Source organism: Panthera pardus, unplaced genomic scaffold (assembly GCF_024362965.1).
Source record: "Panthera pardus isolate Hobbes unplaced genomic scaffold, ASM2436296v1 HiC_scaffold_24, whole genome shotgun sequence".
Classification (NCBI taxonomy): Eukaryota; Metazoa; Chordata; class Mammalia; order Carnivora; family Felidae; genus Panthera; species Panthera pardus.
The window spans coordinates 25966595-25986963 of NW_026526810.1; the positions used below are offsets into that span (position 1 = coordinate 25966595).

At 38.9% G+C, this 20369-nt stretch overlaps 1 protein-coding gene across 2 annotated transcripts in view; it reads right to left on the reverse strand.

Moving 5' to 3' along the window:
• Positions 1–19726, reverse strand: part of BBS4 (Bardet-Biedl syndrome 4) — a 55259-nt gene extending 35533 nt beyond the window's left edge. Inside the window, exons 1-2 of one of the 2 annotated variants that reach the window (XM_019441539.2) lie at positions 19490–19726; positions 12124–12175 (exon numbers count right to left, since the gene is read on the reverse strand). In XM_019441539.2, the coding sequence (XP_019297084.1) occupies positions 12124–12175; positions 19490–19513 (76 nt within the window). In that variant the 5' untranslated portion in view covers positions 19514–19726. Of the gene's footprint in view, positions 1–12123; positions 12176–19050; positions 19326–19489 lie in introns of those variants that run through there. The other variant, XM_019441538.2, reaches the window with a different exon arrangement.
• Positions 19727–20369: the final 643 nt, after the last annotated feature.

Consider the following 20369-nt stretch of genomic DNA (forward strand, 5'->3'; position numbering starts at 1 on the left):
TATTTCTCTGCATACAAGAGTGCCCAGATGATTTTTAAGTATAAATAACTTACTCATCACTCTAGTTCTCTAAACCCTACAGAGGAAAAAGAGGATGATACCTAGCTAAAACTTTACCTCCAAAATTAAATCAATACCAGATTGATTCCTTTAAATCTGTCTTTCTTTTCAGACTAAAGACAGAAAAAAGAATGTTGAAAAAGTCTTGACTTTTTTTAAACTAGGTGCTGCTGAATAAGGTTCTCTGAATCAAATTTTTGAATAAAATCCTGAAATAACTGAAGCAAATATCTCTTAAAGGAAAAAAAAAAAAAAGATAAGAATCAATCACTATTAAAACAGGCTTAACCTCAGGGCACCTGGGGGGCTCAGTTGGTTGAGAGTCCAACCTGATTATGCTCAGGTCATAATCTCACAGTTCATGAGTTCAAGCCCCACAGGAGCCCTGCTGCTGTCAACCTGTCAGCACAGAGCCCACATAGGATCGTCTGTCCCCCTCTCTCTCTGCCCCTCCCCTGTTTATGCGCTCGTGTTCTCTCTCAAAAAATAAACAAAACATTTAAAAAATATTTATAGGGGCACTTGACTGGCTCAGTTGGTTAAGCAGTGTACTCTTGATTTCAGCTCAGGTCATGATCTTGCAGTTCATGAGATCAAGCCCTGCGTTGGGCTCTGTGCTGACAGTGCAAGAAGCCTACCTCTGATTCTCGCTCTCTGCCCCTCCCCGCTCACACTTGCTCTCAAACTTAAAAAAAAGTTCTTAAAAAAAAAAAAAAAACACAGGGGCGCCTGGGTGGCTCAGTCGGTTAAGCGTCCGACTTCAGCTCAGGTCACGATCTCGCGGTCCGCGAGTTCGAGCCCCACGTCGGGCTCTGGGCTGATGGCTCAGAGCCTGGAGCTTGCTTCCGATTCTGTGTCTCCCTCTCTCTCTGCCCCTCCCCCATTCATGCTGTGTCTCTCTCTGTCTCAAAAATAAATAAACGTTAAAAAAATTAAAAAAAAAAACAACACAAAATTTATAAAATAGGCCTAACCTCAACAAAGAAAGACAATCCAATGTAGAAATGGGCAGAGCATTTGAATAGACAGTTCTACAAAGAACATGTACAAATGACTAGTAAGAACATGAAAAGAGATGGCCAACAGCCCTCATCATTACAGAAATAGAAATCACAACTACAATGAGATACTACCTCATACCCACTAGGATAGCTATTTTTAAAAGAATAAAAAAGCAACAGCAGAAAATAACAGTGTTAGCAAGGATGTGCAGAAACCGGAGCCCCTGCATATGCAGGTGCTATAGAAGACAGTGTGGCATTTCCTCAAAAAACTAAACATAGAATTACCATATGATGCAGTAATTCCATTCCTAGATATATATGCAAAAGGAACGAAAGCAGGGACTCAAAAAGAAATTTGTGCCCAATGTTCATTACGGCATTATTCACAAAGGCCAAAAGTTGGAAATGACCTGTGTCCATTAACAGAAAGAATGGATAAACAAAACGTGAGATACACATACAATGACATGTTATTCAGTCTTAAAAAAATAATGAAATTCTGGGGGTGCCTGGGTAGCTCAGTCGGTTGAGCATCTGACTTCGGCTCAGGTCATGATCTCACATCTCGTGAGTTCGAGCCCCACATCAGACTCTGTGCTGACAGCTCAGAGCCTGGAGCCCGCTTCAGATTCTGTGTCTCCCTCTCTCTCTACCCCTCCCCCACTCAGTCTCTCTCTCAAAATAAACATTAAAAAAAAATTTTTTAATAATAATGAAATTCTGTATAACATGTTATAGCATAGATGAACCTTTAAAACATTAGGCTAAATGTAGTAAGCTAGACACAAAAGGACAAATATTGTATGATTCTGAGCATATAAAAATCTAGAATACACAAATTACATTGGGATAGAAAGTAGAAGAGAAGGTACTAGGGACTGGTAGGGGAAAGGAGCAATTATCGCTTAATGGGTACAGAGTTTCTGTTTGGGGTGACGAAAGTTTTGGAGATAGTCGTGATGGTTGCACATTGTAAATGTAATTAACGCCACTGGATTGTACATTTAAAAATAGACCTGGCCAGCCAGATGCCCCTGAGTTGTATACTTTAACTGGGTGAACTGTATAGTTAAAAAAATAAAAGAGGCCAATTATATGTGAATGAAAATAAACAATCTGTTATATGCTTGTGGAGTTTTTTTGGAAATGTCATCTCCCATGAGAACTCCTTCCCCCCCCCCCCCACCCGCCACCACATCCCGAATTCATTTATTCTTTCAGTACAGATATGTCAGATATTATAATGGATGCCAGAGATTAAATAAACAAGATTTAATCCCTGCCCTCAAGATGTTCTCAGTCTTGGTGGCTCAGTCAGTTAAGCGTCCGACTTCAGCTCAGGTCACAATCTCATGGTTTGTGGGTTCCAGCCCCGCATTGGGCTCTGTGCTGACAAGTCAGAGCCTGGAGCCTGTGTCAGATTCTGTGTCTCCCTCTCTCTCTGCCCCTCTCCTGCTCATACTTTCTCTCTCAAAAATAAATCAAAAAAAAAAAAAAAAAAAAAAAGTTCTGTCTTGTAAGGAAAACAAAGAAGCAACCAGAAGAGGGAGCATCTGGATGGCTCAGTTGGTTAAGAGTCTGAATTCGGCTCAGGTCATAATCTCCTAGTTTATGAGTTCAAGCCCTGTGCTGGGCTCTGTGCGAGCCTGGAGCTTGCTTCAGAGTCTGTGTCTCCCTCTCTCTCTTCCCCCTCCCCCACTTGTGCTCTTTCAAAAATAAATAAGCAAACAAACAAAAAAGAAGCAACCAAAAGAGCCATAAGGAAGGGTCTGCACAGCCAGAAACCCAGGACACACCTTTGACTCCCCATGTAATCAAAACATCCTATCAATAAGTTATCTCCCAGCCACTCTTCCTCTGTGCCTGGCGGACACTGAACATCCACTATCCAGTTCTCATTCAAAGCCCCCCCCCATCCTCTGAGTGCCATCCTTGACTCTCCTGACCCAATGAAAGTCTGTGATAGTATCCTGGGTTTCCTTTTTTAATTCCAGTTGGTTAACATACAGTGTTATGTTAGTTTCAGGTGAACAATACAGTGATTCAACAATGCCATACATCACCTGGGTACTCATCACAACACAGGCATTCCTAATCCCCATCACCTATTTAACCCATCCCCCAACCACCTCCCCTCAGGTAACCATCTGTTTGTTCTGTGTACTTAAGAGTTTGTTTCTTGGTTTGTCTCTTTCTCTTTTTGCTTTCTTCATTTGTTTTGTTTCTTAAATTCCACGAGTGAAGTCATATGGTATTTTTCTTTCTCTGACTTATTTCACTTAGCATTATACCCTCTAGCTCCATCCATGTTGTTGTAAATGGCAGGATTTCATTCTTTTCTGTAGCTGAATAATATTCCATTGCATATACATATCAAATCTTTATCCATTCATAAATCGATGGATACTTGGGCTGCTTCCATAACATGGTTATTATAAATATTGCTGCTATAAACATAGGGGTACATGTATCCCTTTGAATTCGTGTTTTTGTATTCCTTGGGTAAATACTGGGTTTCTCTTTTATAACAACTCTCAATGCTTGAGATTTACTTGTCCAACATCTACCTTCCTACTGGATGGTAACTACTTTGTCTCTTGTTTACTGCTATGTCCCTAGCACCCTCGTTCTGGGCCTGATATAAAGCACACAGAGGGGCTCTCTCATGTTCTTTTTTCAGCTGATCTGGGGCAGGCTGGGGGTGAGGTGACAACTGACATTCTGCAGTGACAAGGTATGGATGGTTGACGGGCTGATGATATGAGGAATCTGCTCATCTGCTGGGGGACATCTGCCACATGTGATATTCGGTGATACTCTGTTCTTTCTCCCAGTGCTGGTCACAGCCTTCTGTGTTGATTCAGTGACCTGACAGTGAGTTGCTACCCACAATTTGAAAAAATATAATTAGGAGGACTCATGATGAGAAGAGGGTCCAAAATAGAGCCCTGTGAGATTAAGGTTCAAGTAGAGGAGGTGGTGCCTACAAAGATAGAAAGGATCCAGTGGAGAAAGGAAAGGTGGAGAGGACCTAGAAACCAGGGAGAGCTCTTGTTAACATTTGTGAGATGAACACAGCAGCTCTAAGAATCACAACCCGACCAGGTAATGTTCAGATCCAGGAAGTGGCAGGTCTCCACCTTGGGCTGCTTCATCAGAGTGAGAAAGCTCTTTCTCCATGGGAACTCCTTTTAAAAAACTTAGTTTAAATACGTTCAAGGCTGGAGAAAAGCTGGAAAAAAAACCTGGAAAGAATTCCTACAAAACCTTCACCCAGAGTCCCCAAATATGAAGATTTTACCCCAGTTTATCATTCTTTCTATATATTTGTTCTGAAATATTTTTCAGAAAGTTTCAGACATGAGGGACACCTGGGTGGCTCAGTTGATTAAGCATTCAACTCTTGATTTTGGCTCAGGTCATGGTCCCAGGGTCATGGGATCGAGGCCCGTGTCACACTCCACACTCAGTGCAGAGATTTTCTTTCCCTTTCTCTCCCTTTGCCCTCTCCCCCACTCACACACACTCTCTCTCTTTCTCTAAAATTAAAAAAAAGCAAAAAGCAAAAGAAATCTACAAAAAGAAAGTTGCAGGGATGATACCCCTTTACTCCTCAGTAAAATGATCAAAACTAACATCGATACAATACTATTATCTACCTTACCATCCTATCCAAATTTTAACAAATGTCTTAATAACTTCCTTCATAGCAAGAGTCTTTAATTTTAAAACATATAAAATTTTTTATTTAAAAGAATTTTTTTAATGTTTATTCATTTTTGAGAGACAAAGCATGAGAGGGCAGAGAGGGAGGGAGACAAAGAATCCAAAGCAGGCTCCAGGCTCTGAGCTGCCAGCACAGAGCCTGACGTGGGGCTCCAACGCACGGACTGCAAGATCATGACCTGAGCTGAAGTCAGACACTCAACCGACTAAGCCACCCACGTGCCCCAGGGTTTATCACACTTTTAATATGCCCAAAGGTCGGGGCGCCTGGGCGGCTCGGTTGGTTAAGCATCCGACTTCAGCTCAGGTCATGATCGTCACATTCCGTGAGTTCGAACCCTGCGTCAGGCTCTGTCAGAGCCTGGAGCCTGCTTCGGATTCTGTGTCTCCCCCACTCTCTGCCCTGCTCATGCTCTGTCTCTCTCTGTCTCAAACATAAATAAAAACATTTAAAAAAATATGCCCAAAGGTCATCCTTATATTGTGTGTGTGTTTGTGTGTGTGTGTGTATAAACTGTGATTATGTTTTATCAATTTTTCTATTAAGTGTTTGGTCTTTTATCCCCCACACCAAGTTTTAAGAGTTCTTGGGGCACCTGGGTGGCTCAGTTGGTTAAGCGTCCGACTTCGGCTCAGGTCATGATCTCACAGTTCGTGGGTTCAAGCCCCACATCCGGCTCTGTGCTGACCGCTTGCTCAGAGCCCTTCAAATTCTGTGTCTCCTTCTCTCTCTGCCCCTCCCCCACTCACGCTTTGTCTGTTTCTCAAAAATAAATAAACGTAAAAAAAATTTTTTTAAAAAAGAGTTCTTTATATATTAGGGATATTAGCCATCTATGTGATATATGTTGCAAATATATTCACCCGGTATATTATTTCTCTTTGTCTTTCTTTATTGTGCCTTTTGCCATGCAAAAAAAAAATTTGTGAGTTAATATTTTTATGAGATAATATTTATCAATTTTTATTGCCTCTGGCAATATCTTCATTTAGCACTTACATGGGTATGTATTTTAGATTAGATCTCTGACCCATTCAAAGTTTATTCTTGTGTATGATGTGAAGTATAAATCTAATTTTTTTCTTTATCAAAATGGTTATCCAGTTGTCCCAGAACCGTTTATTTAAAAAGCACATCTTGGGGCGCCTGGGTGGCTCAGTCGGTTAAGCGGCCGACTTCGGCTCAGGTCATGATCTCGCGGTCCGTGAGTTCGAGCCCCGCGTCGGGCTCTGTGCTGACAGCTCAGAGCCTGGAGCATGTTTCAGATTCTGTGTCTCCCTCTCTCTGACCCTCCCCTGTTCATGCTCTGTCTCTCCCTGTCTCAAAAATAAATAAAACGTTAAAAAAAATTTAAAAAAATAAAAATAAAAAGCACATCTTTACTCCAGTAATTTGAGATACCATATATTTTATCATATACTAAATTGACAAATGTATTTGAGTCTCTTTCTGGACTTTCTCTGTTCTTTCCATTGGTTTCGCTTCTAATCGTGTACAAGTACTGTACTGTTTTAATTATAGAGGTTTCACAGTATTTTTAATATTTCTTTTCTTTTCTTTTTTAAAATTTACATCCAAAGTAGTTAACCATATAGTGCAACAATGATTTCAGGAGTAGATTCCTTAGTTCCCCTTACCCATTTAGCCCATCCCCCCTCCTACAACCACTCTAGTAACCCTCTGTTTGTTCTCCATATTCATGAGTCTCTTCTGTTTTGTCCCCCTCCCTGTTTTTAGATTATTTGTTTCCCTTTCCTTATGTTCATCTGTTTTGTCTCTTAAAGTCCTCATATGAGTGAAGTCATATGATTTTTGTCTTTCTCTGACTCACAAATTTCACTTAGCATAATACCCTCCAGTTCCATCCACGTAGTTGCAAAGTTCATTCTTTTTGATAGCCGAGTAATACTCCATTGTGTATATATATATATATATATATATATATATATATATATATATATATATATACACACACCACATTTTCTTTATCCATTCATCCATCGATGGACATTTGGGCTCTTTCCATACTTTGGATATTGTTGATAGTGCTGCTATAAACATGGGGGTGCATGTGTCCCTTCGAAACAGCACACCTGTATCCCGTGGATAAATACCTAGTAGTGCAATTGCTGGGTCGTAGGGTAGTTCTATTTTAGTTTTTTGAGGAACCTCCATTCTGTTTTCCAGAGTGGCTGCACCAGCTCACATTCCCAGTATTTTTAATATTTCTTAGGATAAATAGTGAACTTCAAAATTTGACAATTTAGATGAAGTGAAAAAAATTCCTTGAAAGACATAACCAGCAAAGCTCAATTAAGAAGAACTAGGTAACCTGTTTAGCTTTATCTCTATTGAAGAAATTGAATTTGTTGTTGAAAAAATTTCTACAAAGAAAACTCCAGACCCAGGTGGCTTCACAGAAACATTCCAACAAACGTTTAAGGATGAAATTAGTCCATTCTCCAGAAACCCTTCCAGAAAATAAAAAAGGAGAGACTATTTCCCCAAATCATTTATGATGTATAAGAAACACTCATACTTTGTAGAAGGAAATAGAAAATGGTTCAACTACTTTGGAAAACAGTTTGGCAATTTCTAATAAAACTAAACATATACTTATAATACTACCCAGAAATGCCACTCCAAAGCACTTGATAAGTGAAATAAAAACATGTTTACACAAAACCCTCTAGGCAAATGTTTATAGCAGCTGTATTTGTTTTTTTGATTTTGGGGTTGTTTTTCTGTCCCCCCGCCCCACTCCCCACAGCTGTATCTGTATTAGCCAAAAACTCATAAGTCCTTCAATTGGTAAATGGATGAATAAACTACAGTATAAACATACAATTGAATACTACTCAATAAAAGAAATTCAGACACACGACAACATGGATAAATCTTAAGAACATTATACTAGGTGAAAAAAGCCATTCAAAAGGTTACATAATGTATGATTAATTTAAATGACATTCTGGAAGAGACAGAACTATAAGAAGAAAACAATCAATGACTGCTAGCAATTGGAAGTAGAAGTTGGAATATTCACCAACATAGACCACATTCTTTACTACAAAGTCAAGGTGAATTTTTGAGGGTGATTAAGCTGTTCTCTACCTTTTTTCCCCTTTTCTTTCTTCAAATGTTTATTTATTTAGAGAGAGCACAAGCAGGGGAGGTGAAAGAGAATCCCAAGCAGGCTCTGCACCATCAGCGCAGAACCCCATGTGGGGCTTGATCCCACAAAATATGAGATCATGACCTGAGCTGAAATCAAGAGTAGGATGTTAAACTGACTGAGCCACTCAGACACCCCTAGCTGTTCTATATCTTGATTGTGATGGTGGTGGTGGCTAATTTGACTAATTTCATTTATCAAAAGTCCCAGAACTTTATACTTAAATACAAGCTCTATTATCCTCAAAAACATTAGTCAAAGTTGACTTCAAAGAAAGAATATTATCAGGAATAAAAGAGGGACATTACATAATGATAAAAGAGTCACTTCACTCTTCTGAATGAATTCAGTGAATTTTTAATAATCCTAAATGTATACACATCCAACAACAGACCTTCAACAAAATATACAAAGTAAAGGTCTTGGACTAGAAAGAGACAAACCCATAATTACAGGTGCATAATTCAATATTTTCTTCAATTACGAATATCAGTATCTTCTTTATAAGGATATTAATATTTATATTAATAAGTACACAGAAGAACAATATTATCAAACTTGACCTGACATTTCTAGACTATTCCATCCAATAAGAGAATACACATTCTTTTCAAGGCACATGGAATATTCAGCAACATAGACCACATTCTGGGCCTTAAACCAAACCATATAAAGTATGGTCTCTAACCATAATTAGAATTAAACTAGAAACCAGTAAGAAAAAAAAATCTGGAAAAATCCTCAAATATATGGAAATTAATCAATACCTTTCTTAATTGTGCATGGGAAAGGAGAACACAAAGAAAATCTGAAAATATTTAGAATTGTATAAAAGTTAAAATATAACATTTGAAATGTGTATGAACCAGTTAAACACTGCTTAGAGGGAAATGTAAAGTACTAAATGCTTCTAACAGAAAAGAAGAAAAATCTCAAATGGATGATCTAAGTTTCTACCTTAAGAAACTGCAAAAAGAAACAAGAAACTTCAAATTAAACACAGTATTAGATAAGAGCAGAAATCAACAAAATTGAAACAGAAAAGTAATAGAGAAGAGAAAATACAATCAAAATCTGGTTTTTTGAAAAGATAATAAAATGGATAAGTTTCTAGTCAACCTGATCAAGAAAAAAAGATATTGAAAAAATCAATAAAGTAGATAAATTTCTAGCCAAACTGAACAAGAAAAAAATGATAGACATAAATCAGCAAAATCAGGAACAGAGGGAGTATCACTACATATTCTACAGACATTAAAAGGAAACTATAGAAGTATTATGACTTTTATGCCAATAAATTTGATAACTGAGATGAAATGGATAAATTTCTTTGAAAGAAAAACAATACCTAAAACTCTCCCTAAAGAAGTATGTATAGCCTGAATAGCCAAGATCTGTTAAAGAAATTGAGTTTGTAGTTAAAAATCTTCCAACAAAGAAAAACCCAGACCTAGATTACTTCACTGTCACAATCTAGCAAACATTTAAGAAAGACGTAACACCAATTCTATACAAAATCTCCAGGAAATAGAAGAGGGAAGAGTCCCAACTTGTTTTGAGACCAGCACAACCCTGATACCAAAAAACAAAACAAAACAAAAACCTATAGATCAACATCCTCATGAACAAAAGTAAAAATTCTTTTATTTTTTTTTTTTTGTAAAAATTTTTTAAATTTTTATTTGCTTTTGAGAGAGAGAGAGAGACAGACAGAGTGCAAGTGGAGGAGGGGTAGAGAGAGGGAGGCACAGAATCCAAAGCAGGCTCCAGGCTCCAAGCTGTCAACACAAAGCCTGACGCAGAGCTTGAACTCAAAAACTGAGATCATGACCTGAGCTGAAGTCGGACACTTAACTGACTGAGCCACCCAGGCACCCCCAAATGTAAAACCTCGTAACAAAAACTAGCAAGTTGAATCCAGCAACATAAAAAGGTTAATACATCATAACCATGTGGGGTCTATCCCAGGAATTCAAAGGTTGGTAACAACATTCCAAAATTCATCGATGGAATTCACCATATTGACAAAATAAAATCTGGGGTTGTGGAAGCTGGAAATTAAGGGCAGGTTAAGAGGTTATACCCTTAATATTATTTTAGGTCCCTGTGTCACCACTTTGCACAACTCCAAAGGTATCATTTATATTGTAGTCATTGTATTCTACATGAATGATACTCCTGAAATTATAAAATATAGTAGTATTGTAAATGTATAAAATAGTTGCCCAAAAGGCAATGTGACTTTGAGCTGGACTAAAAGAAATAAAAGATCTAGGTGAAGAGATTTTTATTTTCCAGATGTTTCACTTGGCCCTGTTCACACCTGATATATTCTATTTAGTCCTGAACTTCATATTTCCAAGGGGCCAATGAATTTCACCAGAGAACAAAAGCAATAATGGCAAAAGAGTTCTAGATATTTCACATAAAAAGAGTTGAAGAAACTGGAATGCATATACTATATTTCAATAATTTGCTTATATTCAGGGCGCCTGGGTGGCTCAGTCGGTTAAGCGTCCGACGTTGGCTCAGGTCATGATCTTGCAGTTCATGGGTTCAAGCCCCACATCGGGCTCGGTGCTGACAGCAGGTGGAGCCTGCTTCGGATTCTGTGTCTCCCTGTCTCTTTCAGCCCCTCCCTGCTCGTGCTTTGAATCTCTCAAAAAAAAAAAAAATAAACATTAAAAAAAATTTTTTTTAATAATTTGCTTATATTCTATATGCCCTGAAGACTGTCAATTCCTAAGGGCAGAATCTATGCCCTGTCTATCTTTGTATCCCAGATACCTATCACTGGTCCTGGAACTGAGTAAGTACTCATCTATGAGGTGTTCAAGAACAGGAAAAACTAAACTTTAGTAATAGGAACCAGAAAATGGGGAGAAAGGATTGCAAGGGACCCTATAGCACTGTCAAATGTGACACTCTGCCCCATAGTTATCAACTCATTAGCCTGAATTGGTTATGTGCCAATTTTTGATTGGTATATACTAATTACAGCTCTCCTGGACTGGAAGTCAGTCAAACCATAGAATTTGACACTGGAGGAAGCATGGAAAGAACACTGGAGAGACCATCACAATACCTACTAGCCCCACCTAACCAGCCAAATCACCCCTGTGATTAATCAAAGTGACAGACATCACAGCAATATGATTCTCATGTCCAGAAATGATGTAAAAAAATTAGCAACTATGTTAGATATTAGAATAAACACCTAAATTTCACAAATAATCTAAACTACAGATGTACTGCCCTTTCAATGAAAGATGTATCCCTGAAAAACTCTTTGAAAACCAATTCTGAAGGCAATCACATTTTCCAACAATTTATATTGTAATTTCAAAGAGGAACAGAAATGCCCCAAGTAAACTAAACAATATTGTGGTAAAATGAACTGTAAAATTCTTAGCAGACAAAAGGAAAACACTTTTTGCAAAAGGATGTATTGCCTGGTAGCCATAACTCATAATGCAGATAAGAACTATACCCATGACCCTGGGAAAGTCATGTCCCTTCCACTCAGCCTTGGTTTCCTCATCTAGAAAATAATAAACAAATGAGTAAATAATAAAATAGATGGTCTCTTCCGCTAAATAAAAAGATTGGGTATTTTCTAATGCCTGATGAGTTTGTTAGGCATTAGATATGTTTATTAAACATGAGAGAATATCCAATATAGTTAACTACAATCTGATGCAAACCTTCCTAAGACTGTAAGTTAATATATAAAGGAATTCTGTTCCTCTAAATAAAATATAACATATCTCTATCAGATTTTTAAATGCAGCTCTTTACAGTATATATACCCTTACTTCATCTTCACAGACTCAATTTTTATAAAACCTCATACTTATTTAACATATACATGAGATTATGTGAGGCCTGATAGGTACTCTGGGAACTTGAGAGTGGTTTTTCCACACGCAGAAAATTAATACACACTTACATAATAATAAGGTACCATTTAACACATTTTACAGGCAAAATCAATCCCATAATATCTAACAACTCCATAAAATAAAAGCTATATATGGCAGAATAGTTAAGACTATTACTGCTTTCCCCCAAAACTCATTTTTAAAAGCTCTAAGCATATAGAAGAATCAATAGAAAATCTGTGCAAATACACACACACAGTGAAACTGCACACCAACCTTTTTTCAGTCGAGGTTTCTGAGATTCAGCAGATGCAGGAAACTGAGTTCTCTGAAAAGAAAGAAATCTATGTTAAAGCACCACCATAAACCTTGCTAACTTAAAAAAGCATTCAAATAACCATAATCAGTAGCTCTCCAATCATGCAATTAATCCATTAACTACATACAGGTACAAAGAATTTTTAACGCAGTCTAAAAAACAAATGTCAAGTCATAACTTTTGCTATCCAAACTATTAATAACACATATGCATATTTATAATGCATATTTAATGTGTAATGTATAATTATAATGCATAAAATGTGCACAAATAAATGTACTAAGCTCTGGACACTACACATTAGGATTATACTTAATGTCATATAGCTTAGCAACCAAAACAAAATAGTAGTAACTTTGACAAAAGGAAGTTTATGCAGTTATCAATACAGAAATTGCCTAGCACCCGATTCTAGGAGGAAGGTTTTTTTTTTTCTTTTTAAGTGACATTATTGAACATAATAAATACTGTCTTATACCATAACTTTGCAGAAAATATTCAGATGGATTTTTCTTCTATCTACCTCCTATATTATATATGATATAGTAAGATATAAGCAAAAACAATGGCTGAGAAAATTTCCAGAAGTAATGTTAGATACTAATCTTTAGATTCAGAGTGCTCAACCAATCTTGACCAGGTTGAATGAAAATAAATCCACGCTTGTATACATCACAAGGACCTGCACTAGAGATAATAAGAAGTTCTTAAAAGCAACCAAAGGAAAAAAGTATCATGAGCTAACCTACACAGAAAGGACAATTAGATTGACAGCTGATGTCTCAACAACTAAAAATGGGAAATAATATCACATAAAGACATTATAAGAAAAATCACTCCCATGTTTCAGGTGCTAAGTAAAATGAATGTTAATCTAAATACAAGATCAGCAAACTATGGCCCACGGGGCAAACAAATCCAGCCCATTTTTGTATGGCCCACAAACTAAGAATTTTTTTTACATTTTTAATAGTTTTTAAATTTTTTAATATTTTGTAACACCTGAAAATTACATAAAATTCAAATTCAAGTGTCTATAAGCAAAATTTTATCAGAATACAGCCACACATACATGTTTATATATGGTCTATGGTTGCTTCCACACTATAAATGCATAACTGAGTTAACTTGTGACAGAGCCTCGCCCACAAGCCCAAAATATTTATTACTGGCCCTTTACAAAAACAGTTTGCCAACTCAGATCTAAACTCTTACACCTCAAAACTAATTTTGGGGGTTCCTGTTTGGCTCAGTCGGAAGAACATGTGGCTCTGGATCTCGGGGTCATGAGTTTGAGCCCCATGTTGGGTGTAGAGATTACTAAATAAATAAACTTAAAAAAAAACCACAACTCTCAAGAACAATGGCAAATAAAAACTTACAGACAAATAAAATTTGAGAGTTTTAGACTCATTAAATAAACTTTAAGGGGTGCCTGGCTGGCTCAGTCGGTACAGCATGAGACTTTTGATCTTGGGGTTGTAAGTTTGAGCCCCATACTGGGTGTAGAGATTACTTAAAAAAAAACCAAAATTTAAAAAAATTTTATAATTTTAGGAAAAAGGAAAATAACCCCATAATGAAAAGGTGGAAGGAGCAAAGGAATTGGTAAAATACATAAGTATTCTAAACATGTACTGACTGAATAAAGCAAACAAAAGTATAATCTGTGAACAACAATATCATGAACTGGCAGAAGGCAATGGGTAATAACGCATTTGATAATCCCTACATTATTCAGTTTTGAGTTTGAACTTTCAGTTAAATATGTATTAAAAAATGGGTACTCACTAAAGGAAGACTAAAGAATAGAGTATATAACCTACAAGTAATGAAATGAGAGAGACAAAAAGAAACTCAGCCAAAAAAAACAAACAAAAGAAAATGAAAGGAAAAAAATGAAATTCTCCAGTTAAATGATCAGGATGGATGTTTTTTAAAATCTTGATGAATGCTACTTCTATAAAGACACATCTAAAACATAAAGACAAAGAAGGGGCACTTGTTGGTTAGGCATCCAACTCACAGTTCGTGACTTCAAGCCCTGTGTCGGGCTCTACATTGACAGTGCGGAGCCTCTCTCTCTGCCCCTCCCCTGATCTCTCTCAAAATAAATAAACTTTAAAAAAATTAAAAAATAAAACATAAAGGCAAAGAAAAAGTAAAAAAGATACATTAGGAAAATAGAAACGAAAATAAAGCTAAAGTAGCAATATTAACATTAAACAAAACAGACTTCAAGAGAAAAAGTTTTAGGGGTGCCTGGGTGGTTCAGTTAGTTAAGTGTCCGACTCTTGACTTTGGCTCAGGTCATGATCTCGTGGTTGTGAGATAGAGCCCCCCTTTGGACTCCACACTGGGTGTGGAGCCTGCTTGGGATTCTCTGTCTTCCTCTGTTCATCTCCTCCCCCCCCCCCCACACCCAGAAAAGAGGAAAAGAATTCGCAGGAAAATGAAAATGAATTAAAATAGATGGAAGACTAAAATGGACAAGGCAAGGGGTGCCTAGGTATTGCAGTGTTGGTTAAGCATTTGACTCTTGATCTCGGCTCAGTTCATGATCTCATGATTTGTGAGATCAATCCCCACATCGGGCTCTGCACTGATGGTGTGGAGCCTACTTGAGATTCTGTCTCTTCTTCTCTCTGCCCCTCTCCGGCTTGTGCTCTCTCTCAAAATAAATTAAAACAAACAAACTTAAAATGGACAAGGCAAATTTAAAAACCTTTAGGAAAAAACCTCTAGAAAAAATTATAGGATAGGGAAGGATTACTTCAATAAGATATAAAAGCACAACCCAATTGAGAAAAGATCTAAATATTCACTACATTAAAATTAAGAAATCCTGTTTCAAAAAGGAAGTGATAATAGAAAACTAAGAGAAGATATATGCAATACAAAACCAAAAAAAAAAATAAAATAAATGACAAAGGATTAACAGCCAGAAACTACAAATAACTACCAAAAATAAATACATAAATAAAAGAGTAAAAAAAAAAAATGAGAAAAACAGTGAAGTAGAAAAACAAGTAAAACATTTGAAAGAGGCACTGCAGAGAAAAGGAAAAGAGACAACCAATGATGCTCCACCTCGTTAACAATCCGGTAAATGTCAGTTAAAATCACATTACGAGGCACCTGTGTGGCTCAGTCAGCTAAGCATCTGACTTTGGCTCAGGTCATGATCTTACAGTTTGTGAGTTTGAGCCCCACATTGGGCTCTCTGCTGTCATGCAGGGCCTACTTCGGATTCTCTCTCTCTCTCTCTCTGCCCCTCTCCCACTCACGCTCTCCCTCTCTCTCAAAAATAAACAAACATTAAAATAAATAAATAGGGGGGCCTGGGTGGCTCAGTCAGTTAAGCAGCTGACTTCGGCTCAGGTCATGATCTCGCGGTCCCTGAGTTTGAGCCCCACGTCGGGCTCTGTGCTGACAGCTCAGAGCCTGGAGCCCATTTCAGATTCTGTGTCTCCCTCTCTCTGACCCTCCCCCATTCATGCTGTCTCTCTGTCTCAAAAATAAATAAACGTTAAAAAAAATTTTTTTAATAAATAAATAAATCCTTTAAATAAAATAAAAAATAAAATCACATTAAGATTTAATTTCATATCCACTATACTGACAGAATTTAAAGCTATAACAATATCAAGGATGTAAGCAACAGGAACTGATGGTAGAAGCATAAATTGTTATAACCACCTGAGAGTTTCCCACAAGTAATGAAGTTGAAGACGTCCAATATACAATGTACAATTGCAATGTACAATATAAATGAGCCTCAAAAGCACGCTAAGTGGGGGCGTCCTAGGTGGTTCAGTCAGTTAAGCATCCGACTTCAGCTCAGGTCATGATCTCACAACTCATGGGTTCAAGCCCCACATCAGGCTCTGGGCAGACAGCTCAGAGCCTGGAGCCTGCTTCAAATTCTGTGTCTCCCTCTCTCTCTCTGCCCCTCCCCTGCTTGTGTTCTCTTCCAAAAATAAATAAACTTAAAAAAAAAAAACAAAACATGCTAAGTGAAACTCAGATACATTAAGACTACATAGTGTGTGATTACATGAAATTGCAGAAAAGGCAAAACGCTGGAGACAGAAAGCAGATCAGCGGTCAGCTGGGGTGAAGAGTAGAAAGTGGTTGCAAATGGACACAAGGGAATTTTTTGGAGTGATGGAGGTCAGTGGATTGTGGTGACAGTTGTACAAGTATATAAATTTACCAAAACTGATCAAACTGTACACTTAAAATGGGTAGATTTTATGGTATGTGTATTATACCTCAACAAAGCTGTTTTTATTTTTTTTCAACAAAGCTATTTTTACTTTTTGTTTTGTTTTAAAGTTTATTTATTTCTTTTGAGAGAGAGCATGCACGTGCAAGTAGGGGAGGGACAGAGAGAGGGAGAGAATCCCAAGCAGGCTCTGTGCTGTCAGTGCTCAATCCCACTAACAGTGAGATCATGACCCGAGCAGAAATCAAGAGTTGGAGGCTCAACTGACTGAGCCACCGAGGCACCCCTAATCTTAAATAAAATACAAATGCCAGTCCCCAGTTTTCCTAAGGAACTAGTAATAATCTTTGGTAGTTTAGGTAGCATATTCGAAATTGTGTGTGTCCCACACTGGCCTAGTTTTACTCCATTTTAGTGGGATGTCTCCTGGCCTCAAGGCCTTTACAACAGCATTCTTAGATTTTTACTTATGCATTTGTTCAAACTTCTGTTAAGTCTTCCAGTCTTCTCTCCCTCACATCTATGTATCTGTGTCTACAGATCTATGTAGTTTTTCTTTGTGTCACAAAATTAAGATCACACACTATACACCTGTTTAAAAAAAAAAAAAAAAAAGGCCCAAAATGGAGTTGTTTACGCTAAGTCCCATATCAACAAACCAAGACTTAATTATTCTTTCTGCCTCTTCCAGGAACAGAATCCTAAACCAGTCAATCAGAAATCGCCCAATCAGTACTGGTGAGGTAATATGCCTGATAGACAACACCCCCCCTCCCCCCCCCCCCCCCCCCCCCGCCGACCCCACCATCACCTAAAGGAAAGTGATCTTGCAATAACCAACCTTCTTGTCTAGTATAACCTCCTTATTCCCACTCCTTTCTACCTATGAAAACCTTTCATTTTGTACAGCTCTTCGGAGTTCCTGTCTGCTAGAATGAATGCCGCCTGATTCATGAATCACTGAATAAAGCCAATAGGAGGACCTTTGAAGTCTACTCAGTTAAATTTTGTTAACACTGCACTCCGCATCTAGCTTTTGAAAAATGTATAGCATCCATGTCAACATATATAGTTCTTTTTTTAAGTTTTATTTATTTAAGTAATCTCTACACCCAACATGGGACTCAAACTCAGGACCCCGAGATCAAGATCTCATGATTTGTGAGACTGAGCCCTTAATCAGGCTCCAAGCTGACAGCACAGAGCCTGCTTGGGATTCTCTCAAAAGAGCTGCACTCTCCTTTGAGTCAACCAGGTACCCGTATGGTTCTGACACTTTTTAATGCCTGCATAATACTCCTCAGGGGGCTGGGTGGCTCAGTCGGTTAAGCCTTGGACTCCTGGTTTCAACTTAGGTCATTATCTCACTGTTCCTGAGATGGAGCCCCACGTTGGGCTCCTCGCTGATGGTGCAGAGCCTGCTTGGGATTCTCTCTCTGCCCTCCCCCACTTGCACACTCACGCTCTGTCTTTCAAAATAAATAAACTTTAAAAACATATATTCCTCAGAATGGAAGTATCAGAAGTCATCTATTACCCTATTTATGGGCATTCACCTTATTTTCAGTATTTTGCCACTGTAAACAATACTGCAATGAATACCCTTATAGTTTATGCTTATGTTTTGCTTTTATTTCAATGGGTTACAGGTCTGTTGACTGAGTGAATGAGACTGTTGGGCCCTTTTAATTTTATTATAGCATATCAGATCACTTCCAAAAAGGCCAGAAATTCAAATTTCCATGCAGTGGTAACATGAAAAGATGAAATTAGTACAAATATGACACTGCTAGCAATAAACTTGACAATAATGAAAATAATCAGTTAACTTCAGGCTCAAGTGCTACAGTCATGTTGAAACAGCCATTCTCTTTAAAACACTAATAGACTCTAAAATTCTAAATTCTAAAATCACAGAAATCAAGTTCATATTCTGTTTATGAACACCAATCTCTCTGCCTGCAACGAACACTGGAGAATAAACTCTATTTGTAGCAGTGTCGTGTTACCATTACACCTTACATTTAAGATTATGTAGGTGAAGTATTTCCTTTGATGTTTCTAATATCTAAAACCTAGTAACACCTATCATGCTATTGAATTTTTTTTTTCTTTTTAACTTGAGGCTTAACAAAAGTCTTTGCCTTGGGCCTCCTTCTCTGTACTGAGTTGTACGATTACACTAAAAATAATTTGACTTCTCTAGAAATGAGAACAGAAAACAAGTCCCCCTGACAGACAACATTGGTCTTGCTCTTCAAAAGCCAAAACCAAATCGTAAAACAGTCAGCCAAAACCTGCTGTGTTTGTCTCCCACGTTTTGTCTCCCATGTCTCCCAGGGCGTTTTTCAAAGGGCAGTAAATTCCAAAATAAATAAATAAAGTCATTCTAACAAATGCGAGGACCATGCTTTGAAACCCAACGCTAAAACAAAGTAGACAAGGTTTCACGCTAACTTTACAGAAATCAGATCCAATTATAAATATATATACCTCACAAACAACTACCACTGGGTGATCCCGCATTCATCTGGGTTACTTTGTAAGAGCAGCTCTGCGGAGTTTAATCAATGCCTTAACTCAAGCCTCAGCTGAATCCCCAAACAGCACTATTCCTAAACTTAATCACAACAGAGAAAACATGGTCCCAACCCACCGGCAGAAGGCAGTGACGCCGAAAGCTTCGAAGCTTGGTCATATTCAATCCCTAATCCAAGGGATTAACACAATTGTCTCTGCACAAATGGTAGTGCTTCCTTCCCAAACCTCGTGAGACAGAGAAGATGGGACTAGCAAAAGAGCCATTTCTGATGAATATCTCCCTTCTCCGTCCGGCGCACCCCAAGAAGGACTACAATCCTAGCCCAGGCCCAGCACTGCAAAGAATTCAGCCTTGCCCCAGGCGGACCAGCTCCCTTGAGGGAGTCCGTATCGCCCCGCGCACCCCGAGCAGCTCCAGAGCCGGCTCCGCACTTCCCCAGGGGCAGCTGCGTGGGACACGGGTCGCCCGCAAACCTAACACGCCACTCTGCTCCGCCCGGCCCGGCCCTGCCCCGCCTAGCGGCCGGGACCCTAAGGAGAATCTCTACGCTCACCGTCGCGAGTCTCTCCTCAGCCATCTTGGCTCCGCCCACCACTTCCCGGCCGGAAATTGGCCGTCTCCCAGACAACCAGGCAAACGGAAATGGTAGGAGGGGCCTGAGCGGGGAAGGAAATAGATCGGGGGGCTGAACGTCTCGTTTGAGAGGGTTTTCGGGGAACCTGGAAAGGGTTGGGTCTCGCTCCACTGAAGTGGCGGTGATGGACCCGGTGAAGGAATGCCTAGGCCGTTCTCTTCATCCGGGGCAACCCCATCACCACTCCCACGCTGTTGTCTTGGAAACTGCTGGAGAAACCCGGGGCCTCGCTGGCTGGAACTGCCGGACACAGCTAGGAAGGCCGCGCAGTCCTCCCGGCGCCTAGCCCTGCCCAGTACCGACGCCACTTTGCGTTTATTTCAAGCCTTCCGGGAATTCCGGTCCCCAAACACTAGGGCAGAGAGCCCCGTTCTAGACATTCATAAAAATCTCCTTTCTTAGCTGTCACTGTCCAACTGAGGTATTCGCCTCATCAGGCTCCCCCTCTTGTTTACGCCAGAATTTGCAAACCCGCTGCCGGTAGGCTGTGTTGGAGCAAGTCTTGTTTTGATGGGAAATAATTTTTTTAAAAAGGAGATTTCGCAGGAAAGCCAGAAACCCGGCCTCGGGGGCATATAAACATCCGACAATGGGCTTCCATTCCTAAATGGCAATAAAACGGATCTGAAAAACGTTGCAACTGAAGATAGGTTCGCCATGTTGCCACAGTCCATGTCCTGGCACACTTCAGCCGTTTGACATTACCCATCTGGCCCCTGGTATGGTGAACTAAATGGTTAGTCTTTCTTGTGAGTGATCGTGGAAATAGGTGTGGGCTTTGGAGTCAAACATAGCTGTG